Here is a 16,187-nt window from a genome sequence, read left to right as displayed (position 1 = left end):
AAAGGTGTTCCGGTAAGAGGGTGCCTTGCAAGAAGACCCTCCTCCATAGAGCTGGCTGGCTCAGGCAGGCACCCCTCCCACTGGACACAGAAAGCCAACCAGACTTGCACCTGAATCCTTCTTCAGGGTTAGCTCCACCCCCATACCTGAAGACAGGCACAGGGTACAGTTCCCCCCTTCCACACCTGGCTGCCACTTCCCAGCAGCCACTGCCTGGGGCAGCTGCTCTGTTTTGCCTACAGCAGGGCCAGCTCTGAGGACTACCCCCGGTCCAGATTCAGATTCCCCTGCGTCGGCCTGCAGGGAACAGAAAAACCACCCGGGAGGGTTCTAGTTCTGCTGCTTCAGGCTGAGGAATCCCCTGTGAAAAAGACTCCTGGCTTATTAGAGAAATGGCCCCGTAACAACCCTCCAGTGTGGCAGGCTGGTTTCTCTGCTCAGGATCGCTTTGAACATAGAAATATATTCCAGTATAATTCCCCTACCCCATTCCTAGGCTACGACAGCACGATCCCAGGAAATCTCAGCAGGCACATCGCAGCTCAAAGGCAGATCACTAAGAGAGATGCTGGACTGCTACCCACCTCAGGCTCAAATTGCTGACACTACAACTCCCATCATCTGCCCCCAGCATGGACAAGGGCAGATCCTCCCAAGGAAGAAGGGAGCTGCTACTGCAACAGTTCTGTGCTGTTCCCCCATGTCTAAGTACTCATTGCATATCCTTTGGGGTAGGAGTTTGTCCTTTGCAAAGAGCCATGGGCATAGACAGTGTCATTTAAATAAATGAATAAAGCACACACACCACATCCGTCCTGCTACCAGTAATTGCACGGCAGTCCAATCTCTTTGCGATCTGAAATAACAAAGAGACCGCCATGGTTTCCCCCTGCTCCAATCTCTACCAAAATGCCAAAAGCATATGCGGTGGTACTGGGTCACCTATACTAGCGCTACATCAATTAGCAGTCTTAGGTAAGTGCAGTCTTAGCCCTGGAAACTGCCTATTATTTGGAGAAGAAATCTCCTGTTTTTTGGCTTTCCTTCCCAGGGAAAAGAATGCAGGCATGCAGGATCTGACTGCAACTGGGGCTGGCCAGAAGAAACCCAAAGCCAAAATGGCAGAAGCAAAGATTATTCAGATGTTTAATTTCATGCAAAATAATACTTTCTCCTGAATTTGAAAATATTGAAATAATCAAAATGAAGGTCAACATTGGTATAAAGTCAACATATAAGACTTTGTACAACATAGCAACTTACTCTGGCTTATAAGCTCTGGTGGGTTGTCATGCCATGTAAACCTGGCCTATTTTTGGCTTATATGCCACCCTGATAACCCATGACTTGCAGCTGTGGTTATTCTACTCACAATGGGTAGTCATGTCATCTGAACCTGGACAATACAACCCACCATGGGTCAAACCTGGCTACAAGTGAGCCATTTGACAAGAGTGGGAAAATCTCCTCATTGCTCCTCTCTGCAGCATTGCCCAGCTGGTTTCTCCACGGTCACCTGAGCATGGTCTCCTCTGGAGCAGGAAGTGTAATTGCTGGACCAGCTCCTCCTCCTCCTCTGCTGAGCTTCAGGGCATGAGCCCTGTTTATGCAACACAGACAGCTTGACAGCTGCGGGGAGCTGAACTTGCTCCATGAGCGCGGCTGTCAAAGTAAGGAGCTTCCCTCCTCCCCAAGGTGCCCCCCTGAGGAACCTATTGGAGGACTGAGAGGGACGAAAATGGCAGACGAGAGTTACCTGATTGTCTTTCAGGCACATCCATGCAAAGAACCACGCACTATCAGCTGCCATGAGGTGTGGATCCTGCCACTGGGAAGTGTTATGTCTGCGAGGGTCATACCAGCCCTGCAAAGTAGCTCCGTGTAGCTCCCACAGTGTGGATGGTGCAAAGGGAGGGGATGGACAGGAGAATGAATCTCTTTCCCAACCATGGGAGGAAATGAGTGGGCGCTGGGGGCAGGTTCTTGCTGCCAGTCGCAGTGTAACTGGTATTTGCGAGTCAAAGCACTTTTGCTCAGAAAAAGAGAAAAGACTAGGGTGACTGATCTGTGCCCATAAAAACATGACCAAAGTTATTATGAGGCAGGAATAAATGAACACAAAAGCTCTTAACACACAGTCTGCTTTTTCACATTTGAATCTCAGCTGCTGTAAATCTCTCCTCATCGCCCCTGGCCTTGCACTGAATGCAGCTCTGCCTTGTCCTAAGATTCACAGAAGTGTACAAAATTGAAGCAAGGCATGGGGGAAAAGGAGAGGAGGGAGGGAGGAGGGAGGGGGAGAGAGTGCTTTTCTCCCTTGCTCATCCTCCTAGAACCCAAAAGGACCATTCCTGAAGCTGCGTGGCAGAAGACTCAGAAGAGGTAAATGGAAGCTCTTCCTCACACAACACATAGTAAAACGACGGATTTTACTTGCACGATATTTGATGGCAGCCTTCAATTTGGATGGCTGTGAAAGGGGACTGGAAAATTCATGAAGGATGAGGCTCACAATGGCTACTAGCCCCTATGGCTACATGCGACCTCCAATAACAGAGGCAGTATGTCTGTGTGCCTGAGTTGCTGGGGAGCATGGGTAGGAAGCATGGTCTTCCGGACCAGTATGCTCAACTGGAAAGAGCCTAGGTCTGACTCAGCATGGCTCTTCTTGCGTTCTTTAATGATGAAAGGACTAAGGCAACATCAGGGGTGGAGTATTCCTGGAACCTGGTGTAAGGTTGCATGGTGCAGGGTTGTGGATTGGAAGGGGACCTTGTCCTTGTACCTAGCTATGTGGCAGGCACTTCACAGCTGATTGAAGAGACTGGCAGCAGGGAAGAGGGGGCATGAAGCTCTTCCTAAATGAGTGCTGCATCAGGGTATAAAAATTCACAGCCAACCTTCTCAGATCCGAATTAAAAACTGAACTCAAACTAGATGTTCATGAGAAGCAGGCACCAGCTGTCCGTTCCAGACAGACAAAACACAGAAAGTAAAGAAACCCAGAACCATGTTGGGAAGCTATTCTCAGGCTCCAAAGTTTTGCAAGTCTTACCTTTAATAAGGGAATCCTGGAAGTTGTAGGATTTTTTCTCTCTCTAAACATACATAGCTTTGTACCCCAAGTCTCAGACTGATGAGTTCTGCTATGTAGGATGAGAAAATAGAAAAGCCCTTGGGAAAGAAGTCGTAAAGGAGAAATGCATACTGTTGGTGCATTTTGGTATCATAGCTGAAGCAATGTTGCTTTTGGAAATGCAATTTTTGGGCCGGAAGTAAAAACAATCTTACATCTAGAAACAGCATCAGCTGTGTGAGTTCGCCACTGCTATACACCTTCAGTACAAATGTAGGAGGAAAAAAAATCTTGGATTTGTAAATGGTAACCATTTACATGATTAAAACTGGAGAGGGGTATTCAGCTAGCTATCTCCAAGAACAGTATTATGGCCCCATTATTAAGCAGTAAAGAATAATAAGCCGCGTAGCAATCACAGAGTAATCGCAAACTTTATGTTTCAAAGTGCTATATACACCCTGGGGATGTGATTATCTCCTGATAACCTCAGACTGCTTAAAGTTGCTTTACTCTTAATAAAGAATAAGGACACGGTCTGCAATTTAAAATAATGCAAAGCGATCTGGCTGATGCATAATCTTTTGTATCACAGTTTTCACTGCAATCCTTTCAAAGGCACTAATGAACGTCCAAATTGGATGGTCCACAGTAGAGTGTTAACCAAAAGCTACTTACTACACACACGCACGCACACACACACACCATGAGCCTAATGCGACAACCCATTCTGAGAGCAGAATGCTGGATAGGCCCTTGGTTTGATCCAGCATGGCTCTTCTTATGGTCGCATCTCCACCTTGAGGAAGTATAGTCGCTGGTCTACAGGGCAGAACCTCAACATTTAACAGACACAAATATTGTTCCCCTGCAGATCGGGTTCTGGTGCAGAGGATCTTCTCCCAGTCCACTAACATGGCTTAAGGGAGCAATCAAGTCCATACCAGTTTAGCTTAGCTAAGTCTCCAGTGAGGGATGCTTCCTGACCATCCCCCGTACAGTCTGCATGCTCATAAGGTGCAGATATTTCCAGAAACTTGATTTAACTTTGATGCTTTCCCACATCAGCAGGAAGTTGTTAACTAATTTTATTAATAAAAGCCCATTGTCTACCAAACTTGCAGGAAAGTTGCTGAAATGGAAAAATGGACTGCTTGAAATGGAGTTCGAAAAATATATTACATCGAACAAAGCAAGCTGGAAAATTAGACTCTTTTATCAGGCATTGAAAGTGCTATGAATTTTAAACATAACTTTTTTTAAAAGGCAGATATAAAAACACACATACAACCAAGACCATCACACTTCAATGTCAACTTGAGTGTACTTTTTTCAATAGTTTCTGATAAAAAGCACTTGAATTACAATAAAAGGGCCTGCCTTGAAAGCCCCTTTTTTTGCTTTGAAACCGTAAGGCTTTCAGTATGAATGCATGACTTGTCTGTGCCAAACCCCCAATGCTTGCACCAAAGAAACTAGAATGCTTCACTCAGAATAAGTGAAGAAGCTTATAAAGCAAACCTATGTACATGCTATTTATTTCTGTAGTGCAGTCAGCTTACGTGATCTGGGACAGGATCATATAACAAGACAGGTATATGCCCCAAAGAGCTTACAAGATGTATGTCCATAGGGGCTGGTAAAGAGAACAAGAGATGGGTATGGATAAATAGTGTTGTGTGTGCTTAAATTTAAAGCAGGCTTTGGAATTCCTAATAATCCCTGAAATTTTACTTCTCTGGCAATGCATATTCTGCATTCTGAAAATTGTAAACCAGAAGCTTGGGCTTTTGCTTGGTAACAGAATAATGGTTCCAACATTATCGACTGAGGACTGCCTCTTGCATCTCTTCCCCCGACAAACAGATGACTCTTAAGCCAGTCACCCTGGTTTCCTGCTTTCTTTCAAGAGTAGAAGCACAGGGATTCAACAGCATTTAGGCATATGCAACTCCCACCAGGAAGCACACACAACCACCACCAAATCGCTGTCCTACACTGCACAGGGAGAGTCCTCTTCAGCAGGGATCTCCAACATTTGGGGAATTGAGAAACTCCTGGGGAAACCACCCCAAAATGGCTCCCATGGTAGTTCTGCTAATCACAGTACATCTGTTCTTGGTTCCTGACTAGTTGAGAGAGGAGGGGGAGACAATCATCACTATATTATACAGGTCCATTTGCATTACAAGAACCATTTCCTCTCCTCCCAATAGGCATATTTTCATGGGTGTGTACTGTGTATAGAGAACGCACTGCCAAATCTATGGAGAAATTTTGAAGCAATACAGAAACTCAGGCTGCAGTGTGCAGAAAAGACGTTGCATTTAACATCCTTGCTACAAGATTAAAGTATTTTTATGCCACTAAAATTCCCAGGGCAGTTTATTGCAAGGTGATATTGCAAGGTAAACAAGAAACAAAAACAATGCATATAAAACCAACTGTAATCAAACAAGGGGAAAAAACAGGGGAAGGATGCCGCTAAAACAGAACCATAGAAAATGGATAAAACCAGAACTTCAAAACAAAGGCTTACACTAAATCAGCCCTTCCCAACCTGATGCCCTGCATGTATTTTAGCTTCAGCTCCCATCAGCCCCAGCTAGTATGGCCATAGGGAATGCTGGGTGGTGTAGTCCAAAGTATCCAGAGGGTGCCAGGGTGAGGAAAGCTGCACAAGAAGCCTGGGAAACTAATGTCAGGTTCATCTGACACTGAAATGCTATCAGAGCTGGCACCTGGCGAGTCTCCCTGGAGAGTTGCAGGTGGAGTCATGAGTAAGAAAACCCCTCTCACCTGCCACCACCTGCCTGTGTTCAGATAGCAAGGTGCAGAAGAGAAGCAGAGCAAAGCCTCCAGAGATGACCACACGATCCAGATAGGCAGCTTCTGCGGTACCTGGGTTCCAAGATCTCAAACACCTGGAAGCATTTACTTCATAGCCAAGCCCTGGCTTCTTTGCAACTGAGGGGACTAACGAAGCCCTGCCTTTCTCAACCATTACAGAGAACACACGCTCTGCATTTCCTGATGAATTTCAAGAAATATGGTAGATTCTCAGTCCGTTAGCATGACTTGTCTTTTTCCTTGCCACATTCTTCGAAGGACTGAAGCCATCTGTCAACAAGAGGCCCATTTTTGGATTTTTGATATGTCAAAACACCACTCTAATTTGTACCCAGTCTCTGCCCACAAACACCCGACCGTGATTCACTCTGGGCAAGTTTGGCTCCAAAGAATAAATGAAACTTATTTAACAGTCTTATATTAAAATAGTCCATCATAATCATTAAAACGCAATCGCTGCCAAAACACACACATACTCACAGAGCACAAGCTAAATGAAATATTTATAAGGAATACATCCGCGTGCGTTGTTGTACGTCGCACACACAGACTTGTCAGAAAATCCATTTTAAAAGAATGGGTGGGAGGGCAAATTTTTTAAAAAGTTTGTTCTTTGCACCAATAACTTATTGTAGACTTAAATATCCATTTAAGAACTCCAAGCAGCTGTACAGAGGCAGCTGTAAGTAACATTCCCCACACAGTGACGATTTATAACTTTCCCTTTTATTAAAAAAATAAGAGGGGCCCCTTTAAATTATTCACCACCAAATTATCCTAAGCACAAGCATTGCTGCAATTTAGATGCCACCGACCAGACCTTCTTTTTGCAGAACACCCAGCTGGCTCAGACCTCTAACACTGCACCAACTCATCAGCCCTTCGTCAACACATGAAATGCTCAGAAAAGCCTGCGCTCTCTATCAAACCCACATCTATAAATAATCCAGAGCGGAAATGCATGGCTGAGTTCACACAGGCCTGGTTTGCACTGGTTTATTGCAAGGGGAGAGGTTTTGTGTGGTGTTTGGCTCTTGGTTTGAGAGCCATGCCTCACTGTCACTGTTAAAATAATTTCAATTTTGTCTCGTTTTATACCTTGCGGTAAGCTGCTCAGAGATCTTTGGCTACAGGCGGTAAAGAAATAAAGATAATGTGCACCAACCCAAGTTTGAAGCAGCACCCACTTGTGCTAGTTTTGCCTGACAAAATTTTCACGGCTCAGGACTAAAATCCCTGGTGAAGGGCTTCTCATAGCACGAACCTACATGAACACTACATTCATCATCTAAGGCTCCCCACAAGGCATCTGCTCTGAGGGATATTCAGCAGGCAGCTACTTTGTGGTACCCCCCCGCACCCCAATTCTGGAGCAGTTTGCCTGCGAAGGCCTGTCTGGCCCCAACGTTATCCTTCTGGCACCAAATTAAGACCTCCTTGTCTCAGACATTTGGCAGCAAATGATGAGGTTTTAATCAGGCCTCGAGTTCTTGTTGCTGATTGCTCTGAACATGTGTATATATGGCTTTTATAGTATCTTTTTGAGGTTTTAATCCTACACATATTTATTATGAAGGAAGTTCTATTGAGTTACTCCTAGGTAAGTAGGTAAAGAATTACACCCTAATCTAACAGACATCACTTCTCTTGCAGGAGCGAGTTCCACAGTTTCATCATGCCCTGTGTGTCCGTTCTTTTGTCCATAGCACATCTTGCACCGTCATTATCACACTGGATGACCCTAGCTCCTCCTATCATGGGAGAACGAGGAAAAATCTCTCTTCTAGCTGTGTTCTGCACACCATGCATCACTTTAAAACTTTTTGGAGAGGTGAAAACCAGAACTGTGCATAATATTGTAAGTGTGGCCGTAGATTTGCATCCGGGTACCAGATGTGTTTGTTTTTGGAGCTTGTCAAGTGCTCTTCGGCGAGAAGACTAGTACCAGTGGACATGCTTCCATCGCTACAGATCTTTCCCTGTGATGCACAGACGCAGGACGGCAGGCCGTTGTGCTCCGATTCAAATCCCTGGTCTATTTGTGTCTAGTCATCAGGCCATCACAAAGTGAGAGCATAACAAAGGAAGGCACATATATGTAGGAACATAACACGGGTTAACAGAAATAACATTGCTTAATGTTTTAACTCTTAACAAGGCAAAACACAGTGCTCTCCAACGACCCTGTTGTAACTTGAGTTGAAATATTCAGAAATGCAAGCAAATAGGATTAAATCAGGAAAGTAAGGCATGGTGTCCTCTCCAAACCTCAGTTCCTGCACGCAGAAAATAAGATCCCAGGCTCCCTGCTCAAGCAAGGAGACACCAAGGGGGCTGAACAAGCCTGTCCCAGTATCCCTCCGAGAACAGCCTCCCCCATCCTGACACTTTCCAGTTGTGCCAGACAACACCCATCATCCTTGACCACAGTGGCTGTGGATCATGGGAGTGGCAGTCAAACATCTGGAGGATGGCAGGTCAAAGAAGGTAGGCCCAGAGCTCATGCTAGAATCCTCTGTAGCATGCCAGGCTGCTTGGCAGAATTGACTTGCCAGGCGTGTCAAAAGAGAACCTCTGAAAAATGGCAGGCTGAGAGTCTTTCACTGCAGGAGTTCAGCCCTTGTGTCAGGAAACAAAATTGCAGAACTGCCTCTAACTGAGATCATTTTGAAAGCACTTTGGACACTGGAGCACCTTTCCCAATCTTGGGTTTCTAAGCGGTGTTGGACTCCAACCCCCTGGGTCCTGAACCAGTGACCATGCTAGCTGGAGTAATGGGATTTGTAGTCGGGAATGATTTGTAATTGCAGCTGCAGCCCAATTAAAATGACAACAATTGCAAAAGGCTGAGCGCAAGTACAGGTCGAGTAATTTATCCTTGAAACTTGCTAATGGCTAAAAATAATTTCTGACATGCTTTATTTTCAGACAATGCACACCTGTGCTAAAAGCAGGGATCATTTCAGAACAGATATTAAAAGAGGGGATGCCATGTGGGCTGTTACCTGAAGTTTTCGCAGGTACTAAAATAATAGATGTTCAGAAAATCTCCTGCTCTAGTAATCAAGATGCACTCTTTGAATCCATTAAATGTTTCTAATCAAGTAACAAATGAATGGTTTAAACCTTGCATCGTGATTAATAAGAGAGCGATAGGAACAGATGATAAAAACAGAGATCCAAGGCAGAATCCTGGACCTGCAGGATATTGAAATTCAGGTCTTCTCGAGCATCCGTGGCCAGAGCTAATGTTGAAGCCCTATTTGGGTCTCTGGTCATGGGTGCAGAAGGGGGGACAGTGACAGCTACCTCCGTTCGTGTCCCCCCGGCCCCCCCTCTGGCCTCACCTTCCTGCTCGTGCAAGGTCCCCACCTGACTCAGAAACCAAATTTTCTAGGTGAGGAAGGGAAGCCTCTCCAGGTCCAAAGTTCTCCTTGTGCAGGCGATGTCAAACTGTTGCTGTCAAGCTCAAAATTATATTCTCCCTTCCACAAAACACCTGAATGGGCCATATCAGATCCCTGATCCCGTTTGGGGTTCCAGCAAGCAGTGACAAGGGGGCATCTGGAGGGAAGAAGAGGGGCGTCCTCCATTCCCCACTCGGTGCTTTTCCTCCACAGTCCTTCCCTTCTGCCGTTTCCCCATCTTTACTGGAGAAAGCTAGTCTTGGAGAAAAGGTGGACGGTGATAGATTAGGCTGCTAGACAAGGTGATTTGCAGAGTGAGGCCGGCAGAAAAAGGACTGGGCAAGCACCCACCATTTCTCCCCCACTCACAATTCTGCCCCACTGCACACCAGTAGAAATGGTAGCCACGGGGCATCTTGTTTGCTGCTGGGCAACTCGCGGTACCTTGTACCTGAAGCCATTTCATAGAACATGACTGTAAATCTGGGGCCATGTCCACCAGGCAATTTAATGCCAGGCGGCCCGCAGCATAATTTCAAGAGCCCCCTGCAATGGATCAGTTCAGACTTCCAAGCAAAGGTGGTGGAGGAAGAGGAGGAGATGGCAGATAGAGGGGGAAAGAGGAGAAATAACCTTTCAGGGTATGCTCCTGAGGATAGAGTTTCCCAACCCTTTGGGGTCACATTTGGAATCTTCAGACAGGGCTGTGGGCACTGCCACAAAATGGCTGCCATGTCACCCACTTCTCAGAAGAGAAACCAATGAGACAAAGCAAATTAATTTGCTCAATGCTTAAAAACCAGGAAGATGACAGAGGTGGAGCCCACAGGTGTCAAGATGAGACCTCAGCCTACAGGACAGAGCAGAGGTTTCTACATACAGAGAGCCAGTGTGGTGTAGTGGTTAAGAGTGCGGGACTGGGACTCAGGCGATCTGGGTTCTAGTCCCCACTCAGCCATGGAGCCAACTGGGTGGCTTTGGGCCAGTCACAGACTCTCAGCCCAACCTACCTCACAGGGTTGTTGTTGTGGGGATAAGATGGAGGAAGAGAATGATGTAAGCTGCCTTGAGCCCTTTATAGGAAAAAGGCAGGATATAAATCGAAACATAAATAAATACATACCCCCAATACTTAGGGTAGTATTCTGCAACTACTATTGCCATGCCCACTGGCACTGATGGGGGTTGGAGTCCAAAACATCTAATGGTCAGCAGATTGGGGAAACACAATACAGGAACTACAATCCTCTTTATAAAGAGATCAACCCCCTGACGTTTCCACAGTCTCCTCCTGATCAAGCACCGGGTCCCTTCCGAGACAATACGTTGCCCAACCCGCTTCTTGTATTCAGCATGGCTGGCACAGGAGTGTAACCCCTTCAGACTTCCCTATTCAATAGTCATCAGGAGACAAATGGCTGGGATTAAGCATGATCAGTGTCCCAGGCATTTCTCTTCGTACTTTGGCTCAGACCAGGCAACAGGGCCACGCAGCAAATCAAGGAGGAGTCTGACGGGGAAGCTTTCTTCTACCATCCCTTCCACCCCCAGAAGCTTCCAAATCTTGCCTCAGTTTGACACTGACTTTCAGGGGAAGATTCCCTTTCTCCAGATTCATCTGCTCCACTTTCAAAATGCAGCCTGCTACATCGGGCTGTTTTGCTTGATCCAAGCAAATGCAGAGAGCTACAAAGCCACAGATGAACGGAAGCAGCTACATGTATTTTAAAAAGGGAGAAGAGCTCACAATCCGAATAGAGGGGTGGGGTAGGGTGGGGGGAAGAAGAGAATAGCGTTAACAGCAGAGCCATCTGCTGTATTGCAGTGAAACTGCACCAAATACTATGCAAAAAGCCCCCCCCCCCCCGCAAAAAAGAGGAAACTGTACATAGCTTATTGGATTAATTAGGGGCCATCTTTGCCTCTAATGATTCGGATGTTCAGATTTTAATTAAAAAAGAAAGAGATTAATATAGTTCTGAAAGCTACAAGAAGTGCCAAATGAACTATCAGCCTGGACTGGGGGCGGGGGGCATCCAAGGGGCTTTTGCTGAAGTAGGAGCTGGACTGGAACAATGTTCCTCTTGAGCACCCTCTGGTCTGCTTAAAAGCAGGACCATGGTACTTGATACTCTAGATCTGGATTAATACCTTGACTCATTGCTCTCATGGGGGTCACGGAAGCAGGGGAGATGTTAGAGATCGTAGTCTGTCTTGATGCACTCCCATCCTGCCCGAACCCAATTTTACCTCCACCAATGTGTGACCCCGATAAGACATTCAAAATGTGGTTGCAGCAGGCCGATGCACAAGGAAGACAGTGTTACAGCACAGGCCCTCTGGTGCAATGCTTTCCAAGGACCATTGACTGGATATAGACATGGTCTCCTCCAACATCCCCCCACCGCGCACACACACAATGGGGGAAAGTGAAACACGGACTAGACTACTCCATGTTTATCTGAATATCTCCCAGGCGACTGTGCCATAGAAAGAAAGAGGATTTCTGACTGGATGGACTAAAAATGCCAACTTCACACAGCACTGCTTTGCTTTACTTTTTCTTTCTTTCTTCAATTTATATCCTGCCTTTTTCCTACAAAGAGCTCAAGGCAGCTTACATCATTCTCCTCCTCCATCTTATCCCCACAACAACAACCCTGTGAGGTAGGTTGGGCTGAGAGTCTGTGACTGGCCCAAAGTCACCCAGTTGGCTCCATGGCCAAGCAGGGACTAGAACCCAGATCGCCTGAGTCCCAGTCCCATGCTCTTAACCACTATACCACACTGGCTACTTCAGGGCAGGGCCTTTTCTGTTGTAGCCCCAGAGCTCTTGAAGGCCTACCTACAAGTTCTGCTCAGTCACTCCTCTAAAGTAGTCTGCCAAAGCATTGGATTGCTCTGCTCTTGGGCTACAGCGAGGGTGGGAGCCTCTTTCAGGCACTAGACCTGATGGGTTTTCAGGGGGTGCAGTCCTGAAACTTGCCTGAAAGTGTCAGGTTTTAACACTGGGCTTTCAGCTATTCTATTGAAAGAATATCATGAGAAAAATACTTCCTGAGGACACAGAAAGACAGAGGAGTGCAGTAATGCCAGAAATTCAGATGAGCTTGGCATTTCCCATTCCCCCTGCAGAAAACACTGAGCAAATGAACGTCCCACAAGGATAACCTCACAGTCTCCGAAGTCCTTCCATCTGGTCCTGCCTCTTGCTGCCTGGTTTAAGACACTCTGGGCTCACACCACACGTCTCAGGATGGCTTCCTGCGTGTTTTCAGGACTCTTCCAATACAAGCTTTTTTGCAACTGAAAGCCCGGAAGATTTTTCATAGGATTTTCCATTTACTGCAGGGCAGTATAAATAGCCTAGCATTCTGCTTTTGGGTTCTGGCCTCGTGGTAACACCAAATCCTCAAAGCACAAGAGACATTTTACTTCTTGGAGACTAAATCCTACTGGTCTGATTCCTGCCAGAGCTTCTAGAATCCTTCCTAAATTTGAAAGGAACCTTTCTAAGAATCGTGAAGTTATTCTTTAAGCATGAATTAGACATAAAGGAATATGGGTCCTCATGTAGCCAAAACAGTACCATCCACACACAAGAAGGACCTCTCAGAGGGCTTAGGAGAAGCCCAACGGTGCAAAAGAAGACCTGAGAAAAACACCCCGGATCTGCTCCCACCACTTGAGTAAGCAGGCTCCCTGATCAAGGAATACTGCCTATTTGAGAATGGGGAGAGGAATGGGGCTGAGAACTGGGCCTGTCTCTTCTCATATATACTTGCCCAGACCCTTAGATCATCCTCCGAGGTCCTTCGACAGGAGTCCCTGGCAAGGAATGCCAGGTCAGTGGCTTCTAAGAAAGGGCCTTTTCTTGTGGCCCCGATTCTCAGGGACTCATCTGGCACCTGCGCTAGGTGAAGACATTCTGATTTCCCCTGGCACTTTAGCTTCAGTTTGTTTTAATTTTATTTTTCTTTGTAGTGCTGTTTGGCTTTAAAACTAAAAGGTAGTTTCAACCATGTAAAGTTTTATATATTGTATTTTATGCTGCATTTTCTATTTTAAGTAGTTTTATGCTTCAGTTATGTTGAATTGTATAGATTCTAAATACTCCAATTTCATGTTAGGGATGTGGGTATGAAATGGGTATATATTTCCATATGTGGTAGGAATGCAAATATATAATGAAATTTTGGAAAGAGGTTTTCAAAGATTGCAGTAAAATATTAAGTTTAAATATAGATATTTGCCTTGAGATTGCATTACTTTCAATATTTGATAAAACAATTGAGCTGGGATAATAAAGAATTAATAACAAATTTAAGAATTTGCAGTGGGACAAATTATAGTGAAGAACAGGAAAACAAAGTATGATTACCAATTATCTGAGTATACAGAAGTTTGGAATATACGTAGCTATTTATGAGAAATTAACATGATATTAAAGTAAGAAAAGGTCATATAAAGAAAATTAAGTTTAATGAGATTTGGGGTGTATTTATTGACTATGTTTTAAAGAAAGGGAATGGATTTGAGCTGTCAAAACAATCACTGCATTTTTGGAAGGGTGGACCATCCTAAAATATTTGAAGGTTTTTAAATTTTGACATGTATCCTTGGTCCTGGTGCTGGGAAGCATAGTAGCGTAAAAATTATTTTTATTGTATGTCAAGTTCTTATGTTTGTATTTTAAATGTAGTGTTATTTCATTGGTATTTTAGATTGGAAATTAATTAGAAATAGTTTTAAGCTGTTGTGAACCAGACAGAAAACTTCCAGTATTAGGAGGCATAAAAATGTATTTAAAAATAAACTGAGGGAAAGGACGGGGAAAGCAATGTATACTGAAAAGAGCCTATTTAACTGGCACACCATAACACTCTGTAATTACCTGCCATCATGGCTATAAGACTAGCTTTGTAGACATTCGTAAGTGATCCCAGCTCTCCGGTGCCCAAGATGGCTTTCATGTGAGCTTCTCCACAGGCCTGACGGAACTGGCATATTTCCTCATAGAGGACTAGAAGCAAAAGAAAATCAAAGAGGGTTGGAGAGAAGTTAGTTTAAAACACATCTCTAGTTCAGCATTTTCAGCATTCCATCTCTGCTCTACTTTAACAGCTAAAATCAAGTCTATTTTCAAAATCCAACATAACTGTATGAAATGCATATTTAAAGTTTGAGCTCCTTTCCCCCCATTATGGAAATTAGTTTCAGCTCCACTGTGAATACTGGAGAATTGGAACTAATGCAAACTCCATCAAAATAATTCATATTTATTTCATGTATTTAAAAGATGTATAGGCTGCCCTTTGGTGGAGCTTTCTGGGTGGTTTACAAAAACAAAAATAACAGGCACAAATAATGCATAACATGTTAAGAGAAAGAATAGGAAAAAGTAAGCCTCAAATATTACAAGACTCCCTGGGACCAAGATTTCAAAAGCAAGATATAACAGCAACCCCATACATGTTGCTTCATTAAATTCCCTGGCTGAGTTCAGATGTCTTCCCCTGCCTGGGCTCCCCGCTTCCTTCTTCTCTCTGTTTTAGGCTAACTTCTGTTTAGCACAGTGATGAGAAACTTGGAGTCATATCCTACCCCGGTCCCATTCCCCTTTTCCCTGATGCATTATTTGGCGGGGGGGGGGGGTGGTTTCCAGGTTTTGTAGTTATTCCTATTCTGAAAGGATGAAACAGCTCTCCTGTAGCTTAGTTTTTGTAGTTTGGGTTCCACTCCTTGGGCCTTCAGCATCATCCAGCACTGGAATGTCTCCTTCAAGCACTTCTCTGGCCTTTGCCTTGAGTATGAAAAAGGTTTCCCACATCTGCTTAAGCATTTTTCTTCAGTGCTTAACTGTAGCCGACCCTTCATTAGTTTGTCGAAACATGCCAGCTTCCTAACCCATGGCTTGAAGTAGGCATATTTCAAACAAACCATGACGGCCAAAGCTGAATATCTGAACTTGGACTAGGATGCTCCTCTCCAATCCAAGAAGGCAGAATGACATTTGTTACAAGGAATTTGGAAACGGCATGTCTGGATTTTCAGCTTGATATTTCCATGCCTAGGGAAGGTACCCTATTTTAAGCTGACAGGTTGTCATATGGACAAGATCCACCTCAAAGCCCCTCCTCTCCTGGGAAGTCACACTCTGCCCTACACACTTTTTTCTCTTTGGGCAGGGAGCAGCATGGAGTTCTCAGTGGAGGTTTGCAAGACAGATGCAGGAACCTGAAGGCACAGGTGTATGGATGGAGTGCTGAAGGCTGGACTAAGCAACACCACAGCACAGAGGTTGCCCTCCCTGGGCTTTACGCTTAAACGTTTGTGCTTTCTGTGAAAATTCTGCCAGTCCCAGAAGGAAGAATGTGGGTGCTGAGAGGGGGAAAGTGACCATACTAAATGGAGCTCTTTTGCTAAGGGAAAGTGCATCTTTGAGCACCAACAGAAGCAGCAACACTGGCAGGAATGCTGGTCTGCTCTGCCCCCTCAGGGCAAAAACCTATCCCAGGTTGGAGCCTTGGTGCTGAAAAAGGAACCTTTGCTTTGATCTGGGCACAGCCTGCATCCCAGGCTAAGTTGATGAAGGAACTTTATACAAGGAGTACTTCCCATGTTGTCTTCTTCCCTGCACCCCTGTCTCTCCAAAGGTGTGGAGAGGTCCCACTGGAAGAATTGGAGGTCCAAGAGCTGCAAGGACGAAAGGAATCACCCCAAATCAAGCTTGGATGCCAACAGGCCTTTACTGACGGGTGTTTAACTCCCCCACTGCAGGTCAAGTCCTCATGCCATAACCTCTTCCTTTAGGAGGGTCCCTTGACCTTCCAGAGATGCACAAGGGGCAGTGA

General features: G+C 45.2%; 1 protein-coding gene across 2 annotated transcripts in view; it reads right to left on the bottom strand.

Moving 5' to 3' along the window:
• DERA (deoxyribose-phosphate aldolase) overlaps positions 1-16,187 on the bottom strand; it is a 51,935-nt gene that overhangs the window by 13,570 nt on the left and 22,178 nt on the right. For both annotated transcript variants that reach the window (XM_044455675.1, XM_044455676.1), the window contains exon 6: positions 14,228-14,356. In XM_044455675.1, the coding sequence (XP_044311610.1) occupies positions 14,228-14,356 (129 nt within the window). The remainder of the gene's footprint in view (positions 1-14,227; positions 14,357-16,187) is intronic.

The sequence above is a fragment of the Varanus komodoensis genome, unplaced genomic scaffold, assembly GCF_004798865.1.
Source record: "Varanus komodoensis strain SLA01 unplaced genomic scaffold, ASM479886v1 scaffold8, whole genome shotgun sequence".
Taxonomy (NCBI): domain Eukaryota; kingdom Metazoa; phylum Chordata; class Lepidosauria; order Squamata; family Varanidae; genus Varanus; species Varanus komodoensis.
This window is presented reverse-complemented; position numbering and strand designations above follow the sequence as displayed.